At 42.2% G+C, this 24,348-nt stretch overlaps 1 protein-coding gene across 1 annotated transcript; it reads left to right on the forward strand.

The window, feature by feature from the left end:
- On the forward strand, positions 1–23,081 carry LOC121854062 (F-box-like/WD repeat-containing protein ebi; the record flags this gene model as incomplete). The annotated part of the gene is made up of 5 exons (XM_042348452.1): positions 1–198; positions 9,747–10,004; positions 14,317–14,435; positions 18,131–18,296; positions 21,461–23,081. Coding segments are annotated over 5 exons (870 nt in total), but the record flags the coding sequence as incomplete, so codon positions are not given.
- Positions 23,082–24,348: the final 1,267 nt, after the last annotated feature.

Here is a 24,348-nt window from a genome sequence, read left to right on the forward strand (position 1 = left end):
CTTTCTTGTAAAATCTGTTATGATCGTTTATTCAAGTGTGATGGAACTCTGCTAGCAACTGGATCCTACGACGGCTATGCAAGAATCTGGATGACCGACGGCCGGTTAGCGTCGACCTTGGGCCAGCATAAAGGTCCTATTTTTGCACTAAAGTGGAATAAAAAAGGCAACTATATCTTGAGTGCTGGAGTTGACAAGGTAACTGACATTTTTTTAACACACTGATACTTTACTTTTGTGTGCGTGCGTGAGAGAGAGATAATAACAATAACAATAATAATACTGTAATAATAATAATAATAACAATTAACGTTTTATTGAAAAAGTTAAGCAGCCCGAAGGCTGAAAATATACATTGGACATACATACTAGCACATTTTTTTTTTTAGGGCCTAGGGGGCAAAAATAAGTAATAATAATAATAATAATAATAAAGAACCATAAAGAAATACATAAATCCAAAAAGATCAAAGAGTGAGAAACAATATATGTATGTTGTGTTGTCAATGGTATATAAGAGAAACTGTTGAGACCCTGCAATTGTGTGTAAATGAGGCAGAAAGTCAGATCAGCAACCTGGGACTTGGTCACAATTTTTGTGGCGCCATATGGCAGCAGGGTCTACCATTAGACAACACATTATGCTTCCATTATCTTCCCAGGCGGTAGTACCTCCCTGTTTGGTAGCTGCCTATCTACCTTCTACCTATAGGTGGGTTGTTTAACAAAAGCTTTCATTATTAAAAGGAGAAGGAACACGAATTGAACATACGAATTATAGTTTACAGTTGATGGCCGGGGCTGGTCTCATGTCCTACTGTGTGACATGAAGGACCTCATGTGGTCATGGAGATGCTGGGTGGTGTGGTGTGGTGTCACAGTACCTCCCTCTCTGCAAAGTGGTGTTGTGTTATGGTCAGGTGTAAAGCCAACCAACGGTTGTTCCCAGGGTGGACTGATTAACACTGCCTGGTCAGGGAGATGGTGGTGGGTTCCCAAGGGTGCTGATCTCTGAGTGTGGATCTCACTGATGGGTCACAGCTCACACTGGTACTGTCTGGTGCAAAATTTACTGGCTTAAACACTGTTCATCACTGATTCCACTTCTTTCAAAAACGAAATTATCACTTTTGGCAAGATTATGTTGATATCCTGGTGGTGAGGATGGATTGAGGAGAGGGACTTGGGAAATGGTAGGTCGAGGGGCAGCTCCGCAGCAGGACTGGGCGCCCCATAGGTCTTACCTTCCAGTGGTCGGGGGGTGTAATAATTAACAGTTTATTGAAAGAGCATGGCAGCCGGAAGGCTGAAAATATATACAGTGGTCCCTCGGTTAACGAGCACAATCCGTTCCAACAGGTTGCTCGTTAACCGAAAAACTCGTTAACCGAAACCGTTATTTCAATGGGTTTTTGGGTAATTGGTTCCAGCTCACCGAAAATTGCCTAAATTCAACAAAAAAGGTAGAAAAGTAAACTTACTTTGAGGTGTGTATGTAGAAGGCTCCTGGATGATGATGATGATGATGATGGGAATTAGAATGGGGGTGGAGGAGAAGGGAGAAGAGAAGGCATTGGGGTGGAAGAGAAGTCACCCCATGGCGCCATTTCACCCATAAAATTTTAGTTCTCTTGGTGTAATTCAAGATTATTTTCTTTAAATCAATACTGCACTGCATTATATATTGTCAATATGTAAAATAAATTTCAAAATGACCAATAATTTGCTTGGAAACACAGAAAAAAAGCGTTTAGTTGAAGAGAATCTCAAGCAATATGTTACCTCCACTGAAAAGAGAGAGAGACTAACGCCTGTCTGGTGTGTTAACAGGCTGGATGGCGCGCCAGAAACTAGTTTCTTTACCTTCAATTATGTTCAGTAATTGTTAAAATGACTAAAAAAGTTAATATTAAACTTTTAAAATTATTGAATAGTATAAACTTCTTGATATTTACTAAAATAGTAAGGAATTTAAGCCCTAAAACCGATTACTGTATTGGCGGACTAATACTACAGCTGGTGGACCGCCAAATGCAAGCGAAAACATGTTGAAGTCGGCTCGTAAAAAACTCGTTAATCGAGGGATTGCTCGTTAACCGAAGTTAAGAATCTTATGGAAGGTAAATCGTTAACTGAAATCTCGTTAACCGAGGCGCTCGTTAACCGAGGGATCACTGTAGTTACATAACTGGGGAATGGGTCAGTTGATTGACCAATAATATACTGTACAAGTAACTTAAGTGATACAAATATGATATATAATAACTAGGTGGGGAGAAGCTCAAACCACGGGGCATCTCAACACAGTGACAGTGCAAAAAGGTAAGATTGACTGGGTGTGAATACACTGGTTGATTACAAGTTATTGATATTTTTTACAATGGTTGGGACTGGGCTTTTCTTATAGTAATCAGTTCGTGCTCGTATAGACTTGATGCAGTTGTGGTGTCGAACAGCAATTCTCGGACGAGGGACCTCAGGTGGTAGTAGGAGCCGGTGTCGAGGATGGTGCAGAAGCTTCTCACCAAATTTACAGATGAGGTCGTGGTGATGGTCAGAGAGAGCTGAGAGGGTCAGTGTGTTGAGCGCTTCTTGATATGTGGAGTAGGAAGGGGAGAGAATAATCTCGCGTGCCCTCTTCTGCAGTTTTTCTAGGTGTTTACGTTGTGTGGCATTTAGGGAGGAAGACCAGGCAGGGGAGGCATAGGTGAGCTTGGGAAGTATGAATGTTGAGTAAACACTGAGGAGCTCGGGGGCAGGAACTCCGAGGGACTTGGCGGAGGAGGTGGAGACGGACACTGGAGGATTTGACAAGTTCACTGACGTGTGTTTTCCAATTTAGTTTGTTGTGTATGGTGACGCCGAGGAGCTTAGTGGAATCTACAACCTGGAGTGTGTTGGGGCCTAAAGCAATGGAAGGGGGTGGGACAATGTCGGAGGGGAGGTTGATGTGCATAACCATGGCTCTTGGTATGGTTGATGGTGAGTCTGGTGAAGTGGTTATTGGTGGCCCAGTTTTGGAGACTTCAATAAATCTTGGAGGGCGGTATAGTCGGGAGCAGAATTGTTGACACTGATCCCAATGGTGGAATTGTTGACATGTTTCCAGAGAGAGAGAGAGAGCATAAATCAGGAGTTGTTTATTATTTTAACAATAGATGGGGTGGTGCTATTCTTATATCTATCGGCTGCAAAGAGACCTGTAGCGGTTGTGGTCATTGAGATAAAAGGCGCCGTCTCTCTGTTGCATAAGTCTTTTGATCCGAGGTGTGATCCAGGGCAAGTCAGCTGGGTGTGATCTGACGGACTTCTCGGGGAAGAAGTGGTGGTAAGAGTCTGTGGTAGTGTTGGTATAATTTATCCATTTGGTGTCCACGTCATCCACATTAAGTACTTCAGTCCAGGGATGGTGAACTATCCACTGCCCGAAGAGACGCACTGCAGAGTCAGTAATCGGCCTGTAGGTCTTGATGTAGGGTCTCTGTACTTGAGTGGGAGTGGCAGCAGGGGACCAGAGCACTGATAAGTGTGTGCTACACCCTATAGGAGGCATTGGTTAGATAAGGTCAAGGGTATTTTGACCGTGTGTGGGGAAGTTCACAACTTGTGATAGTAACAACTGGTCCTGGATATCAGTGGTGTCAATTTCATTGTAATCCCTGCATAATACTAGCTTGACACATGGGTTCCTAACTCTGAGGTGGTAATGAGGTGATTAATAAGAGTGTCTGGTGGGTGAGCGAGGCTGATGGTATGACACACAGATTATGATAGAAGCAGTGTGGCGCGGGTGGGCACGTGGCACAACACGCCCCCATAATGCCTCCACATCTGCTGGGACTTGAATATCCAGGCGTGACGGGCGTAGGTCATCTTGACAGAAGAGGGCAACGCCCCCTCCGCGTCTATGTGAACGAAGGTGATGAAAGAGTTGGCATCCCTCAATATGACACGTTTCAGGAACAATTTGCCAAGCCTCACATATGGCTACGACGTTGGCAGCGACTGACCGAACTGTGGTTGCCAGCTCGTCAAACTTGTTAGCTAGGGATGTGACGTCGGAGAGCGATCAAGGCGGGAGATCATACCATATCCATGGGACTTCAGTGTAATGGTACTGTCTGTCAGGGGTGGGTGTCTGGTTTCCTAGTGGAGGTTGTGGTCCTAGTGGGCTTTTGTTTGTGACGCCCCTGTCACCGGCTGCACGCATCGAATATGTTCAGTGACTCGAGTCGAGCGATAACACTGCCATCAGGATAACCGTTCCCACGCTTTAGATGGTACAGGGAGCGCCGGGAGTAAGTGATTGGTGGCCATCTGTTGATATCTGTTGTTGTGGATGGACGGAAGTGTTTTTTCCCGTGGCCATAAACTCACTGGCGGCACTTTGAGGGCCACTGACACTGGTGGACATCTGTTAACATTTGTCAATCGTAAACACCGCGTGTCCTTGTTTCTGGCACTTGGGGTCGCTGGCACATGTGTGTGTGTGTAAGTGTGGCTACGCGTGTGTGTGTGTGGCTACATATGTGTTTGTGTGTGGCTTCACATGTATGCGTGTGTGTGTAAGTGTGGCTACACGTGTGTGTGTGTGTGTGTGTGTAAAAGTTTGGCTATACATGTGTGTAAGTGTGGCTACACGTGTGTGTGTGTGTGTGTGTGTAAGTTTGGCTATACATGTGTGTAAGTGTGGCTACATGTGGCTGTATGTACACATGTAAATTTGTATGTGTCTTCTAGTCATTCAGTCCACCACACTTGGTCATTATCTCCCGGTCTTGTTAGTACAGTACTAAAGCTTGTACAGTACAGTAGGTGCTAAAGAAACTTATAAACTGCAGCTGCTCTTCAAAAGTCCAAACATCAATAATGTGGAAACTTAAAGATATGAGTAAACATTAAGTGTGACATATTTAACTACAGTACTCTGTTAATTTGCCACACACCTGCTTGTTGACTGAGCTGCCAAGTATTGTAGCTGGCTGCAGAGGTAAATAAGGAAAGCTCTCTTCACTTAGTGTGCTACTTTGTTTATTCATATTATAGTATACTGTACTGTATTAATTTAACCTTCAGTTAACCCAAAATTTCTTTAGTCTCAAACATTTCTGATTTTAGTAGTGCCTCTTGTGGTAATACTGTTGTCAGGTGTTGAGTGTTTTATTAGTAGTCAATGTCACCTACCAGAGATGGTTGAGAATGATTGGTTCAAATAATATTATATTTATTTAAAAGCTAAAGTTATAAGAAATTTATTTGTGATCAGTTATGGTCCCATTTTGAGAATGTTTAAGTCCTATGAATAATGAGTGTTTTGTTGTGAAGAAGTTGTACCATCTGTCCTCCAACTGTTGCTCTCAGTTTGTGTAACCCTTGGGTGAGCTGGTCCAGGAACATGACTGGAGAGGCCAACACCAGCCTACATAATCTTGCTGGGCCCAAGACTGAACATCTGCCTTGGGTTGGTTAGGAACCCTGAACACTACACTGCCACCTGAGCTATACCCATACTGTCTATCTGCCTACTGTCTTGGCTCTTTGAATACATTACTGTACTGTACTGTATAGATGTGGGTTGGGTCAAGGAAAATGCTAAATAATGATATTAAAGGTGTAGAAATTCACAAATTGCCGAGATAACAAGTTGAACATTTTATGCACAGTGTGTCTTAGGTTACAAGGAATCTCTAAATAGGGAGTTTGTGTACAGTAACCCCCAAAAATGTTCAGCAATTTCATGTCCCCTGATATGTAAAAGCCCCTCAAGTTTTTAGCAAATTGGTGAAATAACTGATTTTAGGATATATAAGTGACACCCGATAACCGACACTCCCGTTGACCGCCGATTGGCACAACCGCCGATTACATATAGGGAAAATACCCCGCAAGTTTTGTAGATACCCTGGAGATCCAACGATCGGCAGAGCTGGTGTGGTGCAAATTCTTGCCACCAGAGGCGTGTTAAACACTGCCTCTGACTCATTCCGCCATCTTTGTTTTTGTTTACACTTACTGTGTGTCTCTGACTTTGTGTTTTTTTGTTATTTCTGACTTAGTGTATCACTCAGTCATACTTAAACACCCCAGTGATAGTTCCTCTTGTGCTGGGCAGCTTGATGTGATGTAATAAGGCATAATAAGAATGAACCACCAAAGAGTGGTAGAGACTTGAACTTGTCACCCTAGACCATCTCTACCATCCTCAACACAGGTAAATGATAGTCTCAATTTATGCTTTACATTACTTATTTAAGGCTTATTATGTTTGGTTTATTTTCTTGCTTGACAGTGTACAGTACAGAGATATATCAAGGGTAGATGGGAGTTTTGGAGGGTGGCCGGTCCTTAACACCCTGAATATGTTATGTTCTTATGGGATTAATTGTCTTGATAACCGTTGATTCACTAACCAACAATTTTTCCTAGTCCGTATATGAGTTAGTTATCGGGGTATTCCTGTACAGGCATCCACAGATTACAGAAGGATTCTGTTCCTTAAAATTTTTCCTTGTTGCAAAATTCCATAATGCAGAACAAGTTTTCTCATTGACTCCCATTATATAAGTTGAGGGGCATTCCTCTGGAAAAAATAGACATTTTTAAACGCATTCAAAGATTCATTCATGATGTAACGTATTAAATGCACAAAACATGCACATTTAACTTACCAGAAATGGTGTTTAGTGCTGAGTGAGGTGAGGTGAGGTGGTGCACTTGGAGTTACTGGGAGGGAGACAGTGGGTCACTCCTGCCTCCCCCTGCATATCATCATCATCTGCCTCAGTTGCTGCAGGCTGTGGTCTTGGGGCAAAAAATTTGTCTAAATTGTTTAGTGTTGACGGTGCATTTTATCATTGTACAGCTTCTCGTAGCCACCGAGGAGGTTCTCCTTGTTTCTTGTCAATTTGAGGCTACATTCATGATTGGGATCATTAGTAGCAAAGATTTTTAAAGTTCCTCCATAAGACTAAACCATTTAGCCAGCAGCTTGCTCCTGTTCCATCAACATCACATCCTCACTGGACAGATCTTCTCTGTGTGACTCTAGCAACTCAACCACACCATCTTGATCCACTTCCTCAATCCCTGCACCATTTACCAGTTTTACAATTTCTTATTGAACTTCATTTGCTGTTTCAATTTGGAGATAACCTTGAAAGTCATGGATGTATTCTGGCCAGATCTTTTTCCACACATCATTCATTGTTGTTATTTTCAGCTCGTCCCAGGATTCGGCAACGTTTTCCACAGTGTTCATGATGTTAAATTCTTCCAAAAATCCCTGACTGATTGTTGATCCTCCTAGTCAATTGCTACTATGAGTTGTTTAAATGTTCTATGTAAATAGTAGGCCTTAAAGCTGGCACTCACACGTTGTCCCATTGGCTGTAACAAGGCAGTTGTGTTCTTGGGCATATATTCCACTCTGACATTTGTAGAAAGTTGATTTAGGTTAATTTGGTGGCTGGAAGCATTATCTAACAGGAGTAGAGCCTTGCTGGAAATATTTCTACTGTCACTGTACCTTTCTACTACTGGAAAAAATAATTTGTGAACCAATCTTGGAACAGGCTGGCAGTCATTCATGCCTTCCTATTAGAACGTCATATCACTGTTAGTTTAGGTTTGGTTTGGTGTAGCCCTTGACAGCCTTTGGGATTTTCAGAGTGGTGCACAAGCAAGGGCTTTAACTTCATAACTCCAGCAGCATTACCTTGCAACAGAAGCATTAGATGACCATTTGAAGCCTTGTATCCTGGTGCTGACTATTCTTTGCTTGAAATAAATGTCCTGGCAGGCATGTGCTTCCAAAACAGGCCAGTTTCATTGACATTGTACACTTGTTCTGGCGTGTAGCCATCTGTTTCAATAATTGCCTTCAGTTTTGCAGCTTCAGTATCAGCACTGGCTGCTTCAGTGACCATCTTAATATTATGCAAATTTAGGCATTTTTTTACCTTTCAAACCACCTTTACTGGCATGAAAAAGTTGAGCATCAGAATTTGCACCTTGTTCCTTAACTAAATCATCATACAAACTTTTTGCTTTTTCCTGAATGATCAAAGTGTTTATGACACATTTTGTTTAGTTTGATCCTCAATCCACACACTCAGGAGGCATTCCATATTAAGTATCACATCACTTTGATGAAAGTACAATGTACAGGCAGTTAAAGGAGTAGCAGCTTTTGGCGACGTAGCTGAGTTTTTCTCCCCCATCAAACCTCCTCAGCACATCAAGTTTTATTTCTTAACGTCACTCCTCTACGTGATCTTTCACTACCACTTGCGTGCGCTTCATGGCCTCTTTCCACTCATCTTGAATAGGAATACCCAGTAATACAGTCCTAAACACAGGGGCAAAATTTAACAGAGTGGTGAATGAATAAACTGACCAAAACCGTTGCTATTGTTGTCGGTCCGTAAGTGTCTTGTAGCTACCACCTAGAATCTACACACAATAAATTTGACCAATTCCGGTCAAAATTTTGGTTATAAATTGTTTCCTCCCTCCCCCCCTCTTTTTTGTGTGTGTGGGGGGAGCTGTTCCCAATATTTTTGGTCATAATTTTCAAATTCTGTAAGCACGAATTTCTGTAACTCTGGTTTTTGTAATGCAGAGTTCCATAACGTGGGGATGCCTGTATGTTGTTATCTTACATAGGGACCCAGATCATGGGAAGGAATAAGTTTATTGTGATACAGTATTATTTTTGTGATACTTTTTTTTCCAAATAATTTTTGGAACACCAATTAAACTCAGATATTGTCGCTTACTGTAAAGTTCTTTGGTGATAGACTACTGTACAGGAAATGTTTGAAGCATACTGGCATGTTGTGGGTCAATGACCTGTACCCGGGTGGGCTGTTCCCCGTAAAAAAAAAAATAAATAAATACAAAATAAGAAAATAATATTGTATAACCTTACAGGCTGTTGTGCACAGCGCGTACACAGCACAAATAAGAAACATTAACAGCACTTTGAGTAAACATTGATAAATGTAATCCATTGTCACTGACTGGTGTAAGTATCATATTGTGAGTAATAAAGCAGACAAAGATATAATGAACTAAGTTTGTAGAAGATATTATTTCTGGATAATTAAAATGTGTTTTATTATCTTTAAAGTGACTCAGCAGCACCAGTGTTTACATCTTAGACAGATTTAGTTTCACCCATGGAAAAAATCATAAAATATAAAGAAAAACTTATTTCTTGAGGTAAGAAAACATTTATACAGTACAGAGAACTGTTCTCAAGTTGGTGGTAATTGTTCAAACCCGTCATCCAGTATTGTGGATTCGTTCGCATTAATCGACCGGCCAAGCATGGCGGCGCTCATTCCTTCCTTTAACTTCTCTAATAATTGAACTTTCTTGGTAAGAGTCATCACTGACTTGTGCCTTTTGTGTGTCACTGCTGTAGCATCACTAGAACTTGGCAGTCTTTTAAGGACAGTTTCACACCTAAAACACAAGAGTTTGGAGCACAACAGAGAGATGCCACGGTGCAGACAATGGTTGAGAGGAGACACTATGGGTGCATGTTGGGGTGACTTACAGTTCTTCCACAGAGGATCGTGAATGGTCCACGATCTGCTTACTGTGAATAGTCAAAACATTGAATGGCAAACCCACAAGAAACAAGGGTTTGCTGTACAATATATATATATTTTTTTTTGCAGGCAATGTTTCTATTATACTTTTTGTCGCTTACTAATAAGTCACGTATTTTATCATCTCAGACTACGATCATCTGGGATGCATCCTCAGGACACTGCACGCAACAGTTTGCCTTCCACTCGGCTCCCGCCTTAGATGTAGATTGGCAAACAAACACATCATTTGCCAGTTGTTCTACTGACCAGTGCATACATGTTTGTCAGCTGGGTCAGGATAAGCCAATAAAATCCTTCCAGGGACACACCAATGAAGTCAACGCCATCAAGTGGGACCCACAGGGTAATCTTCTTGCTTCGTGTTCTGACGACATGACTCTCAAGGTGAGATCAAATAATTATCTCGTTTATAAAAGATTAAAATCCCCATCATTACACCGTGTTGAAATATTTTGTTTAAAAATCTTTTATTTGTTAAGTTGTGTAGAGAACAGATAGTCCTGTGAATAAATTTTTGTTCATGGCCTGATGGCCCCCAAAATCCCTCCATTTGAAATCTAGTAAAAAAAAAAAAAAATAATAGAGCTCCTCCCCGGCTTACGACGGGGTTAGGGACCCAAATCCAGGTCGTAAGTCGAAAATGCTTAAATAATACATAGAAAATCTAAAATGGGTGTCTCTTTTTCTTCTCAGCACCACAAAACTCTCACTTTTAAGCTTGCCAGCCATTTAAAGTGAATTACAAACGAAAATTTTGTCAGTACACAGCGCAATCACTGACGTTGGGACTCGAAAATACGTAATTTGACAAAATTTTGGTACGATTGAGGCGGTCGTATGTCCTGGTGGTCGTAAGTCAAGTAGTTCGTAAGTCGGGGAGGAGCTGTATACTGTATTTATTTAACTAAACACAATTATTTTAATACAAAAATAGTTTTTTAATTTAATTACAACAAACCCCCGATATAACAAGCTAATTGGGGGAAGGCCGGTTCATTGCAGCCTAAAGTCCATTATATCCAGATCCTGAATAATAACAGACTCTAAATATCCCATCAAAATTTCTGAATTATATATATATCATTACTAAACCATATTTTTCATTACCAAACAGACTTTTCATAACTAAATTTGCTTGAAATTGGTACATTATTGAAATGGAAACCAACCAACTGAGCTTTCTGGGTCACAGTGGGAACCTGCTCACCAAGTGTGCTGACCCTGGTTCACTACAGCCTCAGTTGCGAACTTTGAATATTTGATTGGGAAAAAAAATTACAGTAGTAATAGAGGTTCCCATGTGAGTAAATTTGAAAATTGCATGTAGTTGGGACAGTTTGTTTATAAAGGTAACTATTAGGGTGTGTCAATTTTGTCAACATGTTAAAAATCAAATTTGGTAGTCAAAATATTGTGCCTCTTTATGTCTAAACTTGAGATTAGCAAACAAAAATGAATTGAAATAACCCTCACCTACATCAATTATACCTTAAAGTTTCAAATATCAGTATTTCAACAAATTAATGAGACTTGATTTGAATTATTCACTTGATATTAACTAATCTCATGTAAGCATATGGATTATGGAGTATTTTATGGTTCTATAGCTTGTGTACAATATGCATGTCAGAACATGAACATGAACAGGCTCTCCGTGTGGGACAGTTTAATTCTTGTTTTGACTTGTACCAAGCGTGAGGATAAGGCGCCCGGCTCACTCTCCTTCTAGATATCATAGACGGTGGTTTGCTCTCATTGCACTTGCACCTACTCTACCAGACGAATTCTACATTTTAATTATTGTAAGTAGGGCATATTGATTGTCGCAGTTACTTATATCATTGTATAAAACATTATGTTCTAAGAAATTATTATGTTATTTCTGTTACAGCATTTTTGATAAACAAATTGATATTTTTTGAAACAACAATTGAATTATGAAACATTGAAATATTTTTCTATTTGTCAGATAGTGTGAAGATGTCAAAATTGAAGACAAGAAGTCAGTTGTCAACCCACTTGAGCCTGCTAGTTGGTAAAGGGAAGGAGCTTCCTGTATCAGAACTTCCAACAGTGAGAGACATGCTAAGATTAGGGTTACTCCTTCGAGAAAAAAATGCAAAGGACAGAAGGAACTATACAGATAAAGAACTCATAAATGACATGATAGTCCCTCTTCTGCATCAATGGACAAAAGCTAATGCACTATTCAAACCACCTGTGATTAATCAGTGTCGAACTATTGAGCTAAAACTAACGAAATTATGGCACAAAGCAGTTGAAACATCACTTGGTAAAGGAAACTTGGCCAGGAAAAATGAATTTCTGCACACACTTGATACTCTGTTTGACATTTTGACCTGCAAGTGCTCCATACAATTATGTTCTGAATCCAACTGTTCTCACTCAGGTAAGAGAGAAAATAATTCCCACATTGATTGTGGTTGTCCTCGTGAAAAGAAGATCCCTGTTTTAGAGCTTGAATTTATAAAGGCACAGAGGACAAAGGCAGAAGGCCAAGGAAGTATGCAAATGGGTTCAATAGATTATTCAGAAACAAAGAAGCAGATTGCTAATGCCAAGAAGAGAGAACAAATCCGAGAGAGGGAACAAAAGAAGAAAATGAAGAGTGAAGAAGCCATCCAAAGAGAGGAAGAGCTGTGTCAAGATGTTTATCACTTCTTTGATAGTTCTTCTGATGAACAGGAAGCAACATCAGATGATAGTTCCAAAGAGCCATCTGAACCTTTACCAAAGAAAATGAAATACAACACAAGAAATATTTCAAACATTGCTTTAGCTAGTATTCGCCACCATGCTGGACTTCGTGAGGCTGCAGAAATTGCAACTGCCGCTTGGATAGATGCAGGCCTCATCAGCCGAGAGGATGTATCTTTGGTGATAGATCATAATAAAATTAGAAGAGCACAAGAAAAAATAATGAAGGAAATATCTGATCAGCATGAAAAAGATTTAAGCGAGGGAGGGCTCTCCTGTCTTTTGTTTGATGGAAGAATAGATGACACAAAAGTTTTGCTAGAAGTAGAGGGAGTGAACAGAAAGTTTCCAGGTCTCATCAAAGAAGAACACTACTCTGTCTGTTCTGAGCCTGGTGGTCGGTTTTTGTTTCACTTTGCTCCCGAAACTGAAGTAGAAGGGAAGAAACATGCAGAGGTCATTGTTGATCATATTTTATGTTGGGTTCAGGAGAGAGGACTTGGCAGTTCACTGCAGGCTGTTGGTGGAGATTCAACTGCAGTGAACACCGGATGGCAGGGGGTGTAATGACGCATTTAGAGAAAAAACTAGGAAGAAGACTTGTTTGGATTGTATGTGATTTACATACAGGCGAGCTACCTCTTCGTCATCTCATCCAGGAACTTGATGGTCCTACAAAGAGCACCAACAAGTGGTCAGGTCCCCTTGGCATCATGCTGGATGAAGCAACACAACTAGAAATAAATACAACCTTTCCAAAGGTCGAAGTTGGCCCTCCCCTTCCGGCGTTGTCTGAAGGAGTCATCAAAGATCTCAGCACAGATCAATCCTATGCTTATCGTATTGCCCAAGCAATAAGATCAGGAGAAGTGCCTCAGTCATTGGCTCTCTTGGAGATTGGACCTGTCAGTCACAGCCGTTGGTTAACTACAGCTCTTCGTTTCTGCAGGATTTGGATTTCCAAACACGAATTGAAGGGCAAAGTGCTGAAGAATTGGAGGTTAATTGTTGAATTTATTATTGGAGTTTATCTTCCCCAGTGGTTTAGTGTGAAACTTAATCCTATGTGGGTGGATGGGCCCAATCACCTTTTGTTTCAATTGCAGCTAGTAAGAACACAGAGGAAGGTAGTGAGGGACATCGTGTTACCTGTGGCAAGAAGGTCCGCTTGGTATGCTCGATCAGAAGCAGTTTTGCAAGCAATGCTTTGCAGTCAATGTACCAATCTCCGAACCGAGGCTGTAGAAGTCATTCTAAAGATTAGAGGAACGCTAATAGATGACGACCAGTTGGGAGACTGTTCGCTTCATTCAAGAAAAGTTCCCCCAATAAACGTCAATGCCACCAAATTGTCAGAATTGGTTGACTTGAGTTTGGAAGTCTTAGAGCCACCATTGACAACAAGTCTAACTAGCCAAGAATTGAGAAACCTTAAAGAGACTCCAATGCAGGTGCCGAAGTGGCCTTCCCACACTCAAAGTGTTGAGAGATGTGTGAAAATGGTCACAGAAGCAGCGGGCCATGTTTACAGCCACGAGAGGCGAGAAGGTTACATCAAAGCACAAATAGCAAGCAGACTACTGATGACAAGAAACCAAAGCAAAGAGAGTATGAAGGCATTGGTTACTTTCAAATAGACTACAGATAATAAAATATAATAATTTGAAACTTGAAACAGTAACATGTGTGCAAACGCTGGTTATGTTATAAATTCACAAATATGTACATTTAAAAATCCATTTGATGTAGGTAGGACTTATTATAAAAAAAAATTTATGCCAGAATATTGTTTTGCATGCTTAAAGACTACAATAAATTGCTACCAAATTACTCGATTTTCAATTTAGCCAGTTCACCCCCTAAATTGACACACCCTAGTAACTATGCAGTAGTTAGGACTTGTTACCTCTTGTAACTATGATTTTATAATGTTAAGACTTGCTAAAACATATTATTTAAGAGAAGTGTTTTATTACAGATTTGGTCAGGATACATGTGTTACGACCTACAAGCGCACAGTAAAGAGATCTACACCATCAAATGGTCACCAACTGGACCTGGTACTAATAACCCAAGTATGAACCTCATCCTTGCCAGGTAATTATGCTATATTTTGTCAATTACATGAACTAACTTTTTTTGATGTATCTTGTCTAAAGACTGCCTGTATGTTATGGCTATATGTTACATAACTTAAGATGAACAATAAACATTGGCATCCTGTTAATGAAGAGTAATTACAAGGAATGAGCTTCAAGTACTGTACTAGAGTACATGGTTAATCCTCAGTGTAGGTATTCTCTGGGATGTCTTCCTCAAAAGTTAATGGTTATGGGGCGGTGGAGATAACACTGTTTTGTTTGAACAATAAGAGAGCTCAATGAGTATGCTTCAGATTTTTGTCTTCAGTCTATATACAGTCTGCGCGGAATATTAAAACCTCGATAGGGCCGACGAACTAAGTTCTCGCAAAAATAAGATCATATGTTGTGAAGGCTGTCCTGGGATGCGAGATGTCAAAATGCTTGGTTTTCTGGCAAGTGGTGACATTTGGCAACTGAGAACACGTCACAGCTTGTAGTCAGTGCGCCTCTGGCAACTGTGAGGGGAAGATTTATTGGGCTGTTTCCCGCACCATGTGGCCGTGTTTTGTCTAGTTTAAGGTGCATTAACCCGACATACTAGCCATCAGAGATGTCCAGGAGGGTTACTACAAGAGACGATATTGCAGCAGTGATTGCATTGTACAAAGCGAACCATATACTGAGAGAAATTTCGGCTCAGACTGGTTTGGCATTACGAGTTGTTCAAAATCTTGTCAAACGTTTCCGTGACCTTGGAGAGGACGAGTTACCAGCTCCATTACCTAACTCTGGGAGGCCTAAATTATTGTCTCCACGGACACTTAAGGTTATTTCTCGACAAGTTCGGTCCAATCCCTCACTCACAGCACGTGAAGTGAAAGAGAGAAACCCCCGTCTTCTGAGTCACATCTCGTTGTGTTGTGTTCAACAAGCCCTGCACGATGACCTGGGATTTAAGAGCTTTCATGCCCGCCGTAAACCTCTGTTGACAAAGAGACAAGGAAAATAGAGTGAAATTTTGCAAGAAATATGAAGTGTGAGATTTAGAGACATGGAGGAGTGTATTGTGGTCCGACGAGGGTACGTTTTCTGTGACTGGGAGTAATGGAGGGAGGGTGTACCGCCCGCCCCACTCAGACGCGCGCCTCCCACAATACACTGTAAAGACTGTTAAGCACCCTGCCTCGCTTATGGTTTGGGCTTCCTTTACATATTATGGTGTTGGTGAACTAGTAATCCTCCCTAAGAACCAGATGAAGAATCAGTACAACTATCTTGAACTGCTCAATGATTTCTTACCTGAATCATTTGATAAAGCTAAGGCAAGCCTTTTCATGCAGGACGGTGCCCCATGCCACACTGCTAAAAGTGTCATACAGTGGCTCAAAGACTGTGAGGTACCTTTCTTTAATGACTGGCCTGGCAGTAGCTCAGATCTTAAACCAGTGGAAAATTTGTGGTTCATTGTTAAACGTCGTCTGCGCGACGCTGACACATTATCAATCCCGAAGCTAGAGGCAGCCATCAAGGATACCTGGGCTAACTTGCCACCTGACCTCTTGCAAAACCTTGCTGACAGTGTTCCTCAAAGGCTAAAAGACTGTGAAGCGCAGAGGAAACACCACAAAGTATTAGTTGAAGTGGTAAGTGTTACTTGACTTTATTTATATAACATAATCGTAAATATGCATATTTTTTCAGCACACGATCTCACATTCCGCGCAGACTGTACTTAAAAGTCTCTCCATTTCTTCCATACTCTGCCCCTGCCTTGGCAAACTTTATTTGCACTTAACAGAATTGTAGACTGAGCACTTTCTGGAGGAGCTCCAAGACCAAAAGTGGTTAGGTTTTGCAAGCAAGAAAATGACATTCTTAATCCTCCACCAACTCTGTTATTGACATTTGACTGTTTTGAAATTCCAGCCTCTTATCACAGTTGCCTGGATCTCCATTAAGGTGAAACCATACATCCCAAACCCTAGACGATGCTGCCATTGTCAGATGTATGGCCGTGTCAGCCACACTTGTTGTAAGTTAGAGCAGGGTCTTACTGTGGTGAGGGTCACAAATGTCTGGGTCTGATCTGTTGTTTTCACTGTAGTGAGGTGCACCTCTAGCCTCTGTAGTGAGGTGCACCTCTGGCCTCTGTAGTGAGGTGCACCTGGCCTCTGTAGTGAGGTGCACCTGGCCTCTTATAGTGAATGTGACCGGCTCTGAATTGAGAAAGAGAAACCTGTACTGAAGATCCACACAAGAGACAAAGTGAGCTTTGCTGAAGCCAGAAGTACAGCACTGAAATATGTCTCAAGTCATGGGGATACCTATGCACAGGTTCTGTCCTGACCACAAGGCTTGGTTAACTGTTGCTATGACAATGCCCCAAGAATCATCTGTACTTCTATTAAGTTCAGCTCCCACACCCAACTCTATACCACCAATCCTCGTTCTTCTCTCATAGTGGCTGAGGTTCACATGGATGAGGCGGGCACATCTGCTACTCTTCATCTTTCCTCCATCCAGCCATCCTGGTACTACAAAAATTTCAGCAAAATGCCACCAAAGGTCCTCAGAGTCTCTGGAGATAGACAGTTCTTCAGTCAAGGTAACTTCAGAACCCATTTCTGAGTCCCAGACACTCCAACAGATGTCAGCTCAGGTTGGCGCCGCCTCCTTAGATATGCCTGGGATTTCAGCTCGGCTCAAGCGGGTGAATCAGGGTTCCTTGATCTGAGATTTCCTACAGTGGATTACCCATATGCAGAACATCAGCTTCAACCCCAGATCGGGTAAGCTGTTGCATTTTCTTCAGTTCCAAGCAAGGAATCGAACAATGAAATTCCAGGCAATCATGTTTCATTTACACCATTACAACAGCCAATCATCATCGAGAGTAATGTTTACAAGATTATGGCGGCAACTATGTCTCGACAAGTTTTTACGGAGGAGGGAAATCTATCCTTGCACATCATAAGTTACTTTTGTTTCTATAATTCCAATCAAATTATAATGATTTATGCCACTGTGTTACAATGTGGCTGTGTTTTTATAAGATAACTAAGAAATTCATAGAGGAAGAACAATTGCATACAAGATGTAGATATAATCTGGGACAGGTGTCCATATTTATAACCAAAGCAAGATGAATCAATGCAGGGTGCAGTAACCTGGTTAGGTTAGGTTCGGTTAGGTTAGGTTTCCATCTGTTCTTTTAACCCCACATTTCCCCTGATTAGTAATGTTAAGAAAAGACTCCTTTATTAATACATTAAAATGAAAATGCACTCGGCATTGATTCAGTTATATTGAAAATACAGGGTGGCCTCCAAATTCGTGGGGGTTAGGTTCTCAAGGTGGACGCGAATAACATTTGCGGACGGGGAGGGGGGTGCATTTTTACTTGTGTACAAAGAATGTATATTCCCTTAATGTGTTTGTCCTTCAGACAATTCTTTATTTTATCTGTATTATTGTGTGTGTGTAGAGAAATTAGCTGATGAATGGGAGGTAGAGGTGAACCATGGCCAACAGGTCTTTCAGGTAGATGCTATCACTCTTATTGTTACCATCCCATACCATACATTATCATAATATTACATCATAACCACCATTGTTGCCATCACTGCACCACCATCAAATTCATTGTTGTGTAGATATCCCATCCTAGTCTCCACTTAATACTCATACTGAGTCTTCATTGATTAACAGTGCTTCATTTGACTCTACTGTACGGCTGTGGGATGTGGAGCGTGGAGCCTGCATACACACCCTTACTAGACACTCCGAACCAGTATATTCTGTGGCCTTTTCTCCTGATGGCAAGTTCCTAGCATCTGGGAGCTTTGATAAATGTGTCCACATATGGTCAACTCAGGTACGTAATCTCAGTTTAAGTGGGAAGCTTTCAAACAGTCTACAGGCTTGTCATGGTACACAACAAACAGTGAACAAGAAATACTGTGGAGGTGTTTACTTATGGAAGACATATTATGTTTATACCTATACTGTGTGGTATTTCCTCTCTGTCACACACACACACACACACTTACTTTTTGTTTTAAGATTATTGTCAATAACTATGTACAAGGCTTACAAAACATTACACCACAGATTTGTCATTAATACCTGGCTGAACAAAGATGGAAATTATCCCCAAAAATAGTCATGGAGAGAACAGTAATGTGTGTGTGAGTGAAATGCTGAGAAGGATGTCAAGAGGTGAACAAGCGCTCCACTCGTGGCTTATGGAAGGTTGAAGTGCAGTAAATGAACTAATTTTCATTGGCTCATGGGAGCATCAAAGCACCTTTTTGGTTCTAATAATAGTCACACCACCTACATACTTAGGATTTACCTATACAAACAATGCATCCAGTAGCAGAGATGAGCCCCCCTCCCTCCCACACTGCTCCTCCCTCCTACACTTCTCCCTCCCTCCCACACTGCTCCTCCCTCCTACACTTCTCCCTCCCTCCTACACTGCTCCCTCCCTCCTACACTGCTCCCTCCCTCCTACACTGCTCCCTCCCTCCTACACTGCTCCCTCCCTCCTACACTGCTCCCTCCCTCCCACACTGCTCCTCCTCCCACACTGCCCCCTCCCTCCCCACACTGCCCCCTCCCTCCCACACTGCCCCTCCCTCCTACACTGCCCTCCTCCCACACTGCTCCTCCCTCCTACAATGCTCCTCCCCACACTGCTCCCCCTCCCTCCTACACTGCTCCTCCTCCTACAATGCCCTCCCACACTGTCTCCCTCCCACACTGCTCCTCCTCCCACACTGCCTCCCTCCTACACTGCTCCTCCTCCCACACTGCCCTCCTCCCACACCGCTCCCTCCCTCCCACAATGCTCCTCCTCCCCACACTGCCCTCCCTCCCACACTGCTCCTCCCTCCTACACTGCTCCCTCCCTCCTACACTGCTCCTCCCTCCCACACTGCCCCTCCCTCCTACACTGCTCCTCCCTCCTGCCAATGCTCCTCCTCCCACACTGCTCCCTCCTCTCCCACACTGCCCTCCCTCCTACACTGCTCCCTCCCTCCCACACTGCTCCTCCCTCCTACACTGCTCCTCCTCCTACACTGCTCCTCCCTCCTCCCACACTGCTCCTCCTCCTCCCACACTGCTCCTCCCTCCCACTGCTCCTCCCTCCCACACTGCTTCTCCTCCCACACTGCTCCCCCTCCCTCCCACACTGCTCCCTCCCTCCCACACTGCTCCCTCCCTCTCCCACACTGCTCTCTCCCTCCCACACTGCCCCCTCCCTCCCACACTGCTTCCTCCCTCCCACACTCCCTCCCTCCCCACACTGCTCCTCCCTCCCCACACTCTCCTCCTCCCACACTCTCCCTCCCTCTCACACTTCTCCCTTCCCACACTGCTCTCTCTCCCACACTGCTCTCCTCCCACACTGCTCCTCCCTCTCACACTACTCCCTCCTTCCCCACACTGCTCTCCTCCCACACTGCTCCCTCCCTCCCACACTGCTCCCTCCCTCCTACACTGCTCCCTCCCTCCCACACTTCTCCCGCCCTCCTACACACTTCCTTCCTCCCCTCTACACTGTGTATTGTTATAGTAACCTAAGTACTACAATATAAGTGAATAACATTAGTAAAATGAACCGAGAGGGACGGAAAATACCTCCCCTGACCTTGAGTGTGCCACGTGTAGCAAAATACAGCCTTGTGTTTATTTCATAAATACTTTTTCTTTCATGTGTTATGTTGCTACATACATATTATTAATAATTTTATTTGCATGAAGAAAATAAGTTCATTATGTATCCTGTATATACATGGCTGCAAGACTGACCGGAAGTACAGTGGTCCCTCGGTTAACGAGCACAATCCGTTACAGTAGGTTGCTCGTTAACCGAAACCATTTTTTCAATGGGTTTTTGGGTAATTGGTTCCAGCTCACCAAAAATTGCCTAAATTCAACACAAAAGGTAGAAAAGTACACTTACTTTGAGGTGTGTATGTAGAAGGCTCCTGGATGATGATGATGATGATGGGAATTAGAATTAGGGTGGAGGAGAAGGAAGAAGAGAAGGTATTGGGGTTGAAGAGAAGTCACCCCATGGTGCTATTTCACCCATAAAATTTTAGTTCTCTTGGTGTAATTCAAGATTATTTTCTTTAAATCAACACTGCACTGCATTATATATTGTCAATATGTAAAATACATTTGAAAATGACCAATAATTTGTTTGGAAACACAGAAAAAAAGCGTTTAGTTGAAGAGAGTCTCAAGCAATATGTTACCTCCACTGAAAAGAGAGAGAGAGACTAAAGCCTGTTTGTGTGTTAACAGGCTGGATGGCGCGCCAGAAACTAGTTTCTTTACCTTCAATTATGTTCAATATTTGTTAAAATGACTACAAAATGTTAATATTAAACTTTTAAAATTATTTAATAGTATAAACTTCTTGATATTTACTAAAATAGTAAGGAATTTAAGCCCTAAAACCGATTACTGTATTGGCGGACTAATACTACAGCTGGTGGACCGGCAAATGCAAGCGAAAACATGTTGAGGTCGGCTTGTAAAAAACTCAGTTAATCGAGGGATTGCTCGTTAACCGAAGCTAAGAATCTTATGGAATGTAAATCGTTAACCGAAATCTCGTTAACCGAGGCGCTCGTTAACCGAGGGATCACTGTACTGTAATAGGACTGGGAGCCAATAGGCTTGGCAGTACTGCACCAGCTCAGGATTTAAATGCTGTGCACGGCAGGAAAATATTTATAAGAAGGGAGTGACACTCTTGATGATGTACACTGTTGTTATATATCTTGCACTTTATTGCATTTTCAAATATGTATACTGTAATGAAGACTATATTATGATAGTTATTACTACACAGAGGCTGTGTAATGTTAGCTATAGGGTGTAACCTACACCTGGTTGAGAGGCAGGTAACTCTCTTCAGTAAACAAGAGACCCAGTAACATTTATTCTGCAGTAATTCTCACAAGATTTTCTTGCTCTCTGCCAGCCACTTGTAATATTAATGCGTTGTTTATTTTACAGTCGGGACAACTCGTCCACAGCTACAAAGGAACTGGAGGCATATTTGAGGTGTGTTGGAACTCTCGGGGAGACAAAGTGGGAGCATCTGCATCAGATGGAAGTGTCTTTGTTCTGGACTTGCGTAAATAACTGCAATTTATGTGCATTACCTTGGACTTGATTTATTACTGATTCTGATGACTGTGACTGTCATCACAAAACTTGGCTGTTGCAACACTGAACTGCAATTAGTGTCTATGAATACACAAAGAAAATAGAATATAAAGAAAAAATATTGATATTAGTGACATCAGTATTGTGATGGATCGGGAGGTTTTTAATGGTTTGATTCATTTATAGTTGAAATAACTTATGTCTTTTAAATTGTGAATATCAGGAAGGTTTTATTGTGTGCCTGGGAATGGTCGATTTGTGTTTATTTTATGTAACAATGATTCTCAGTGAATTAGTTATCATTGTTAAATGTTGCTACACTGTGTGTAGTTCAAGTACTGTACTTACCCACAACCACCATAATATACTGTACCTGGGTTAACTTGATACACCAATAACAGCCATCTAAATTCCTCCCACAGCTGTCAGGTTCCTGAGAGACAAGAACTGTCAGACCAGAGCTGTCAGCTTCCTGTCAGACCAAAACTGTCAGCTTCCTGTCAGACCAGAACTGTCAGCTTCCTGTCAGACCAGAACTGTCAGCTTCCTGTCAGACCAGAGCTGTCAGCTTCCTGTCAGACTAGAGCTGTCAGCTTACTGTCAGACTAGAGCTGTCAGCATACTGTCAGACTAGAGCTGTCAGCATACTGTCAGACTAGAGGTTTCAACATTACACTGGGTGGAGAGGATGGTGTACAGCTTGACACTCTTGTTTAGTGTCTGTTTCTTGTTTTACTGTTATATCCTGGTAAGAGAGCCAGCTTTACCTTCACTTAGTTGTGAACAGAACAAATTTACATCCGAGTGTAGAATGTCGGTTCACAAAATGAAAATAAAAGAAGACCAGTGTATGGTCAATCAGTACCTGTTATTTCAGCCAAGACCTATGAAGCTTGTGGTGCGACAGACAGCAGTAGTGTTACACTGAAGTGGCCACTCCGCATTAAGGCTCATAACACCGAAGAAAAAAAAGTGTAAAGTGTGTCAGAGTTTCATTGAGTTTAAATGTATCGTGGATTTGAAAGGAATAATCTCGTAATTATTTATAAATACTGTATTAGACAAGTTGTGTAATATGTATCTTTGTCATCAGTGATATTTTCTTAGGTTAAATATACAAGAAACTGAAATACTTGCCTGATTCAACTAACTCTATTGTATTTCACACTAAGATTTTTTGTTAGGACTTCATGGCATTATATTTCAGGAATATTATCCCTAAAAGTGCAAATTTCCCGAGATAGTGTGAGGTTTGGGACGTTCATTCCTGTGGTTGTGGCAATTGACTGCTGTGAGCTAATTTTTGGGCTTCAATATTATTTTCCAAATTCATGTAGGAAATATTTCTTAAATTTTAACAAAGGCTCAATAACAAAATATTGTCACAAATTTATGTATAATTTACTTTATAATTCCTTAATCTAATAATCTTTATCTTTGTACCTACAATTATTTTAGAATGAAGAAAGTTTTTTTTTTTGTCCTTCTGAAACCTATTCAGTTAGTCTTGTAAAGTTTATATTTATGTAATGTGATGTTGTCCCAACTATATACAGAAAAGCAGGTGGAACACATTGGGCAGGTGGGACACATAAAGCAGGTGGGACACATAAAGCAGGTGGGACACATTGGGCAGGTGGGACACATAAAGCAGGTGGAACACATAAAGCAGGTGGGACACATTGGCAGGTGGGACACATAAAGCAGGTAACACATAAAGCAGGTGGGACACATAAAGCAGGTGGGACACATTGGGCAGGTGGAACACATAAAGTAGGTGGGACACATAAAGCAGGTGGGACACATAAAGGGTGGGGACACAGGTGGGACACATACATTGAGCAGGTGAACACATTGAGCAGGTGGAACACATTAAGCAGGTGGGACACATAAAGCAGGTGGGACACATTAAGCAGTTGGGACACATTACAGGTGGGACACATTGAGCAGGTGGGACACATGCAGGTGGAACACATTGAGCAGGTGGAACACATAAAAAAGTGGGACACATTGAGCAGGTGGGACACATTGGGCAGGTGGGACACATAAGCAGGTGGGACACATTGAGCAGGTGGAACACATTGAGCAGGTGGAACACATTAAGCAGGTGGGACACATTGAGCAGGTGGGACACATTAAGCAGGTGGGACACATTGAGCAGGTGGAACACATAAAGCAGGGGGACACATAAAGCAGGTGGGACACATTGAGCAGGTGGGACACATAAAGCAGGTGGGACACATAAAGCAGGTGGGACACATTGGGCAGGTGGGACACATAAAGCAGGTGGAACACAAAAGCAGGTGGGACACATTGGGCAGGTGGAACACATAAAGCAGGTGGGACACATTATGCAGGTGGGACACATAAAGTAGGTGGGACAAAAAGCAGGTGGGACACATAAAGCAGGTGGGACACATTGAGCAGGTGGGACACATACAGGTGGGACACATTGGGACACATTGAGCAGGTGGAACACATTGAGCAGGTGGAACACATTAAGCAGGTGGGACACATTAAGCAGGTGGGACACATTGAGCAGGTTGGGACACATTGAGCAGGTGGGACACATTGAGGACACATAAAGCAGGTGGGACATAAAGCAGGTGGGACACATTGGGCAGGTGGGACACATAGCAGGTGGAACACATAAAGCAGGTGGACACATTGCAGGTGGAACACATAAAGCAGGTGGGACACATTATGCAGGTGGGACACATAAAGTGGGTGGGACA

This window comes from Homarus americanus, unplaced genomic scaffold (assembly GCF_018991925.1).
Source record: "Homarus americanus isolate GMGI-L3 unplaced genomic scaffold, GMGI_Hamer_2.0 scaffold37666, whole genome shotgun sequence".
NCBI classification, from domain to species: Eukaryota; Metazoa; Arthropoda; class Malacostraca; order Decapoda; family Nephropidae; genus Homarus; species Homarus americanus.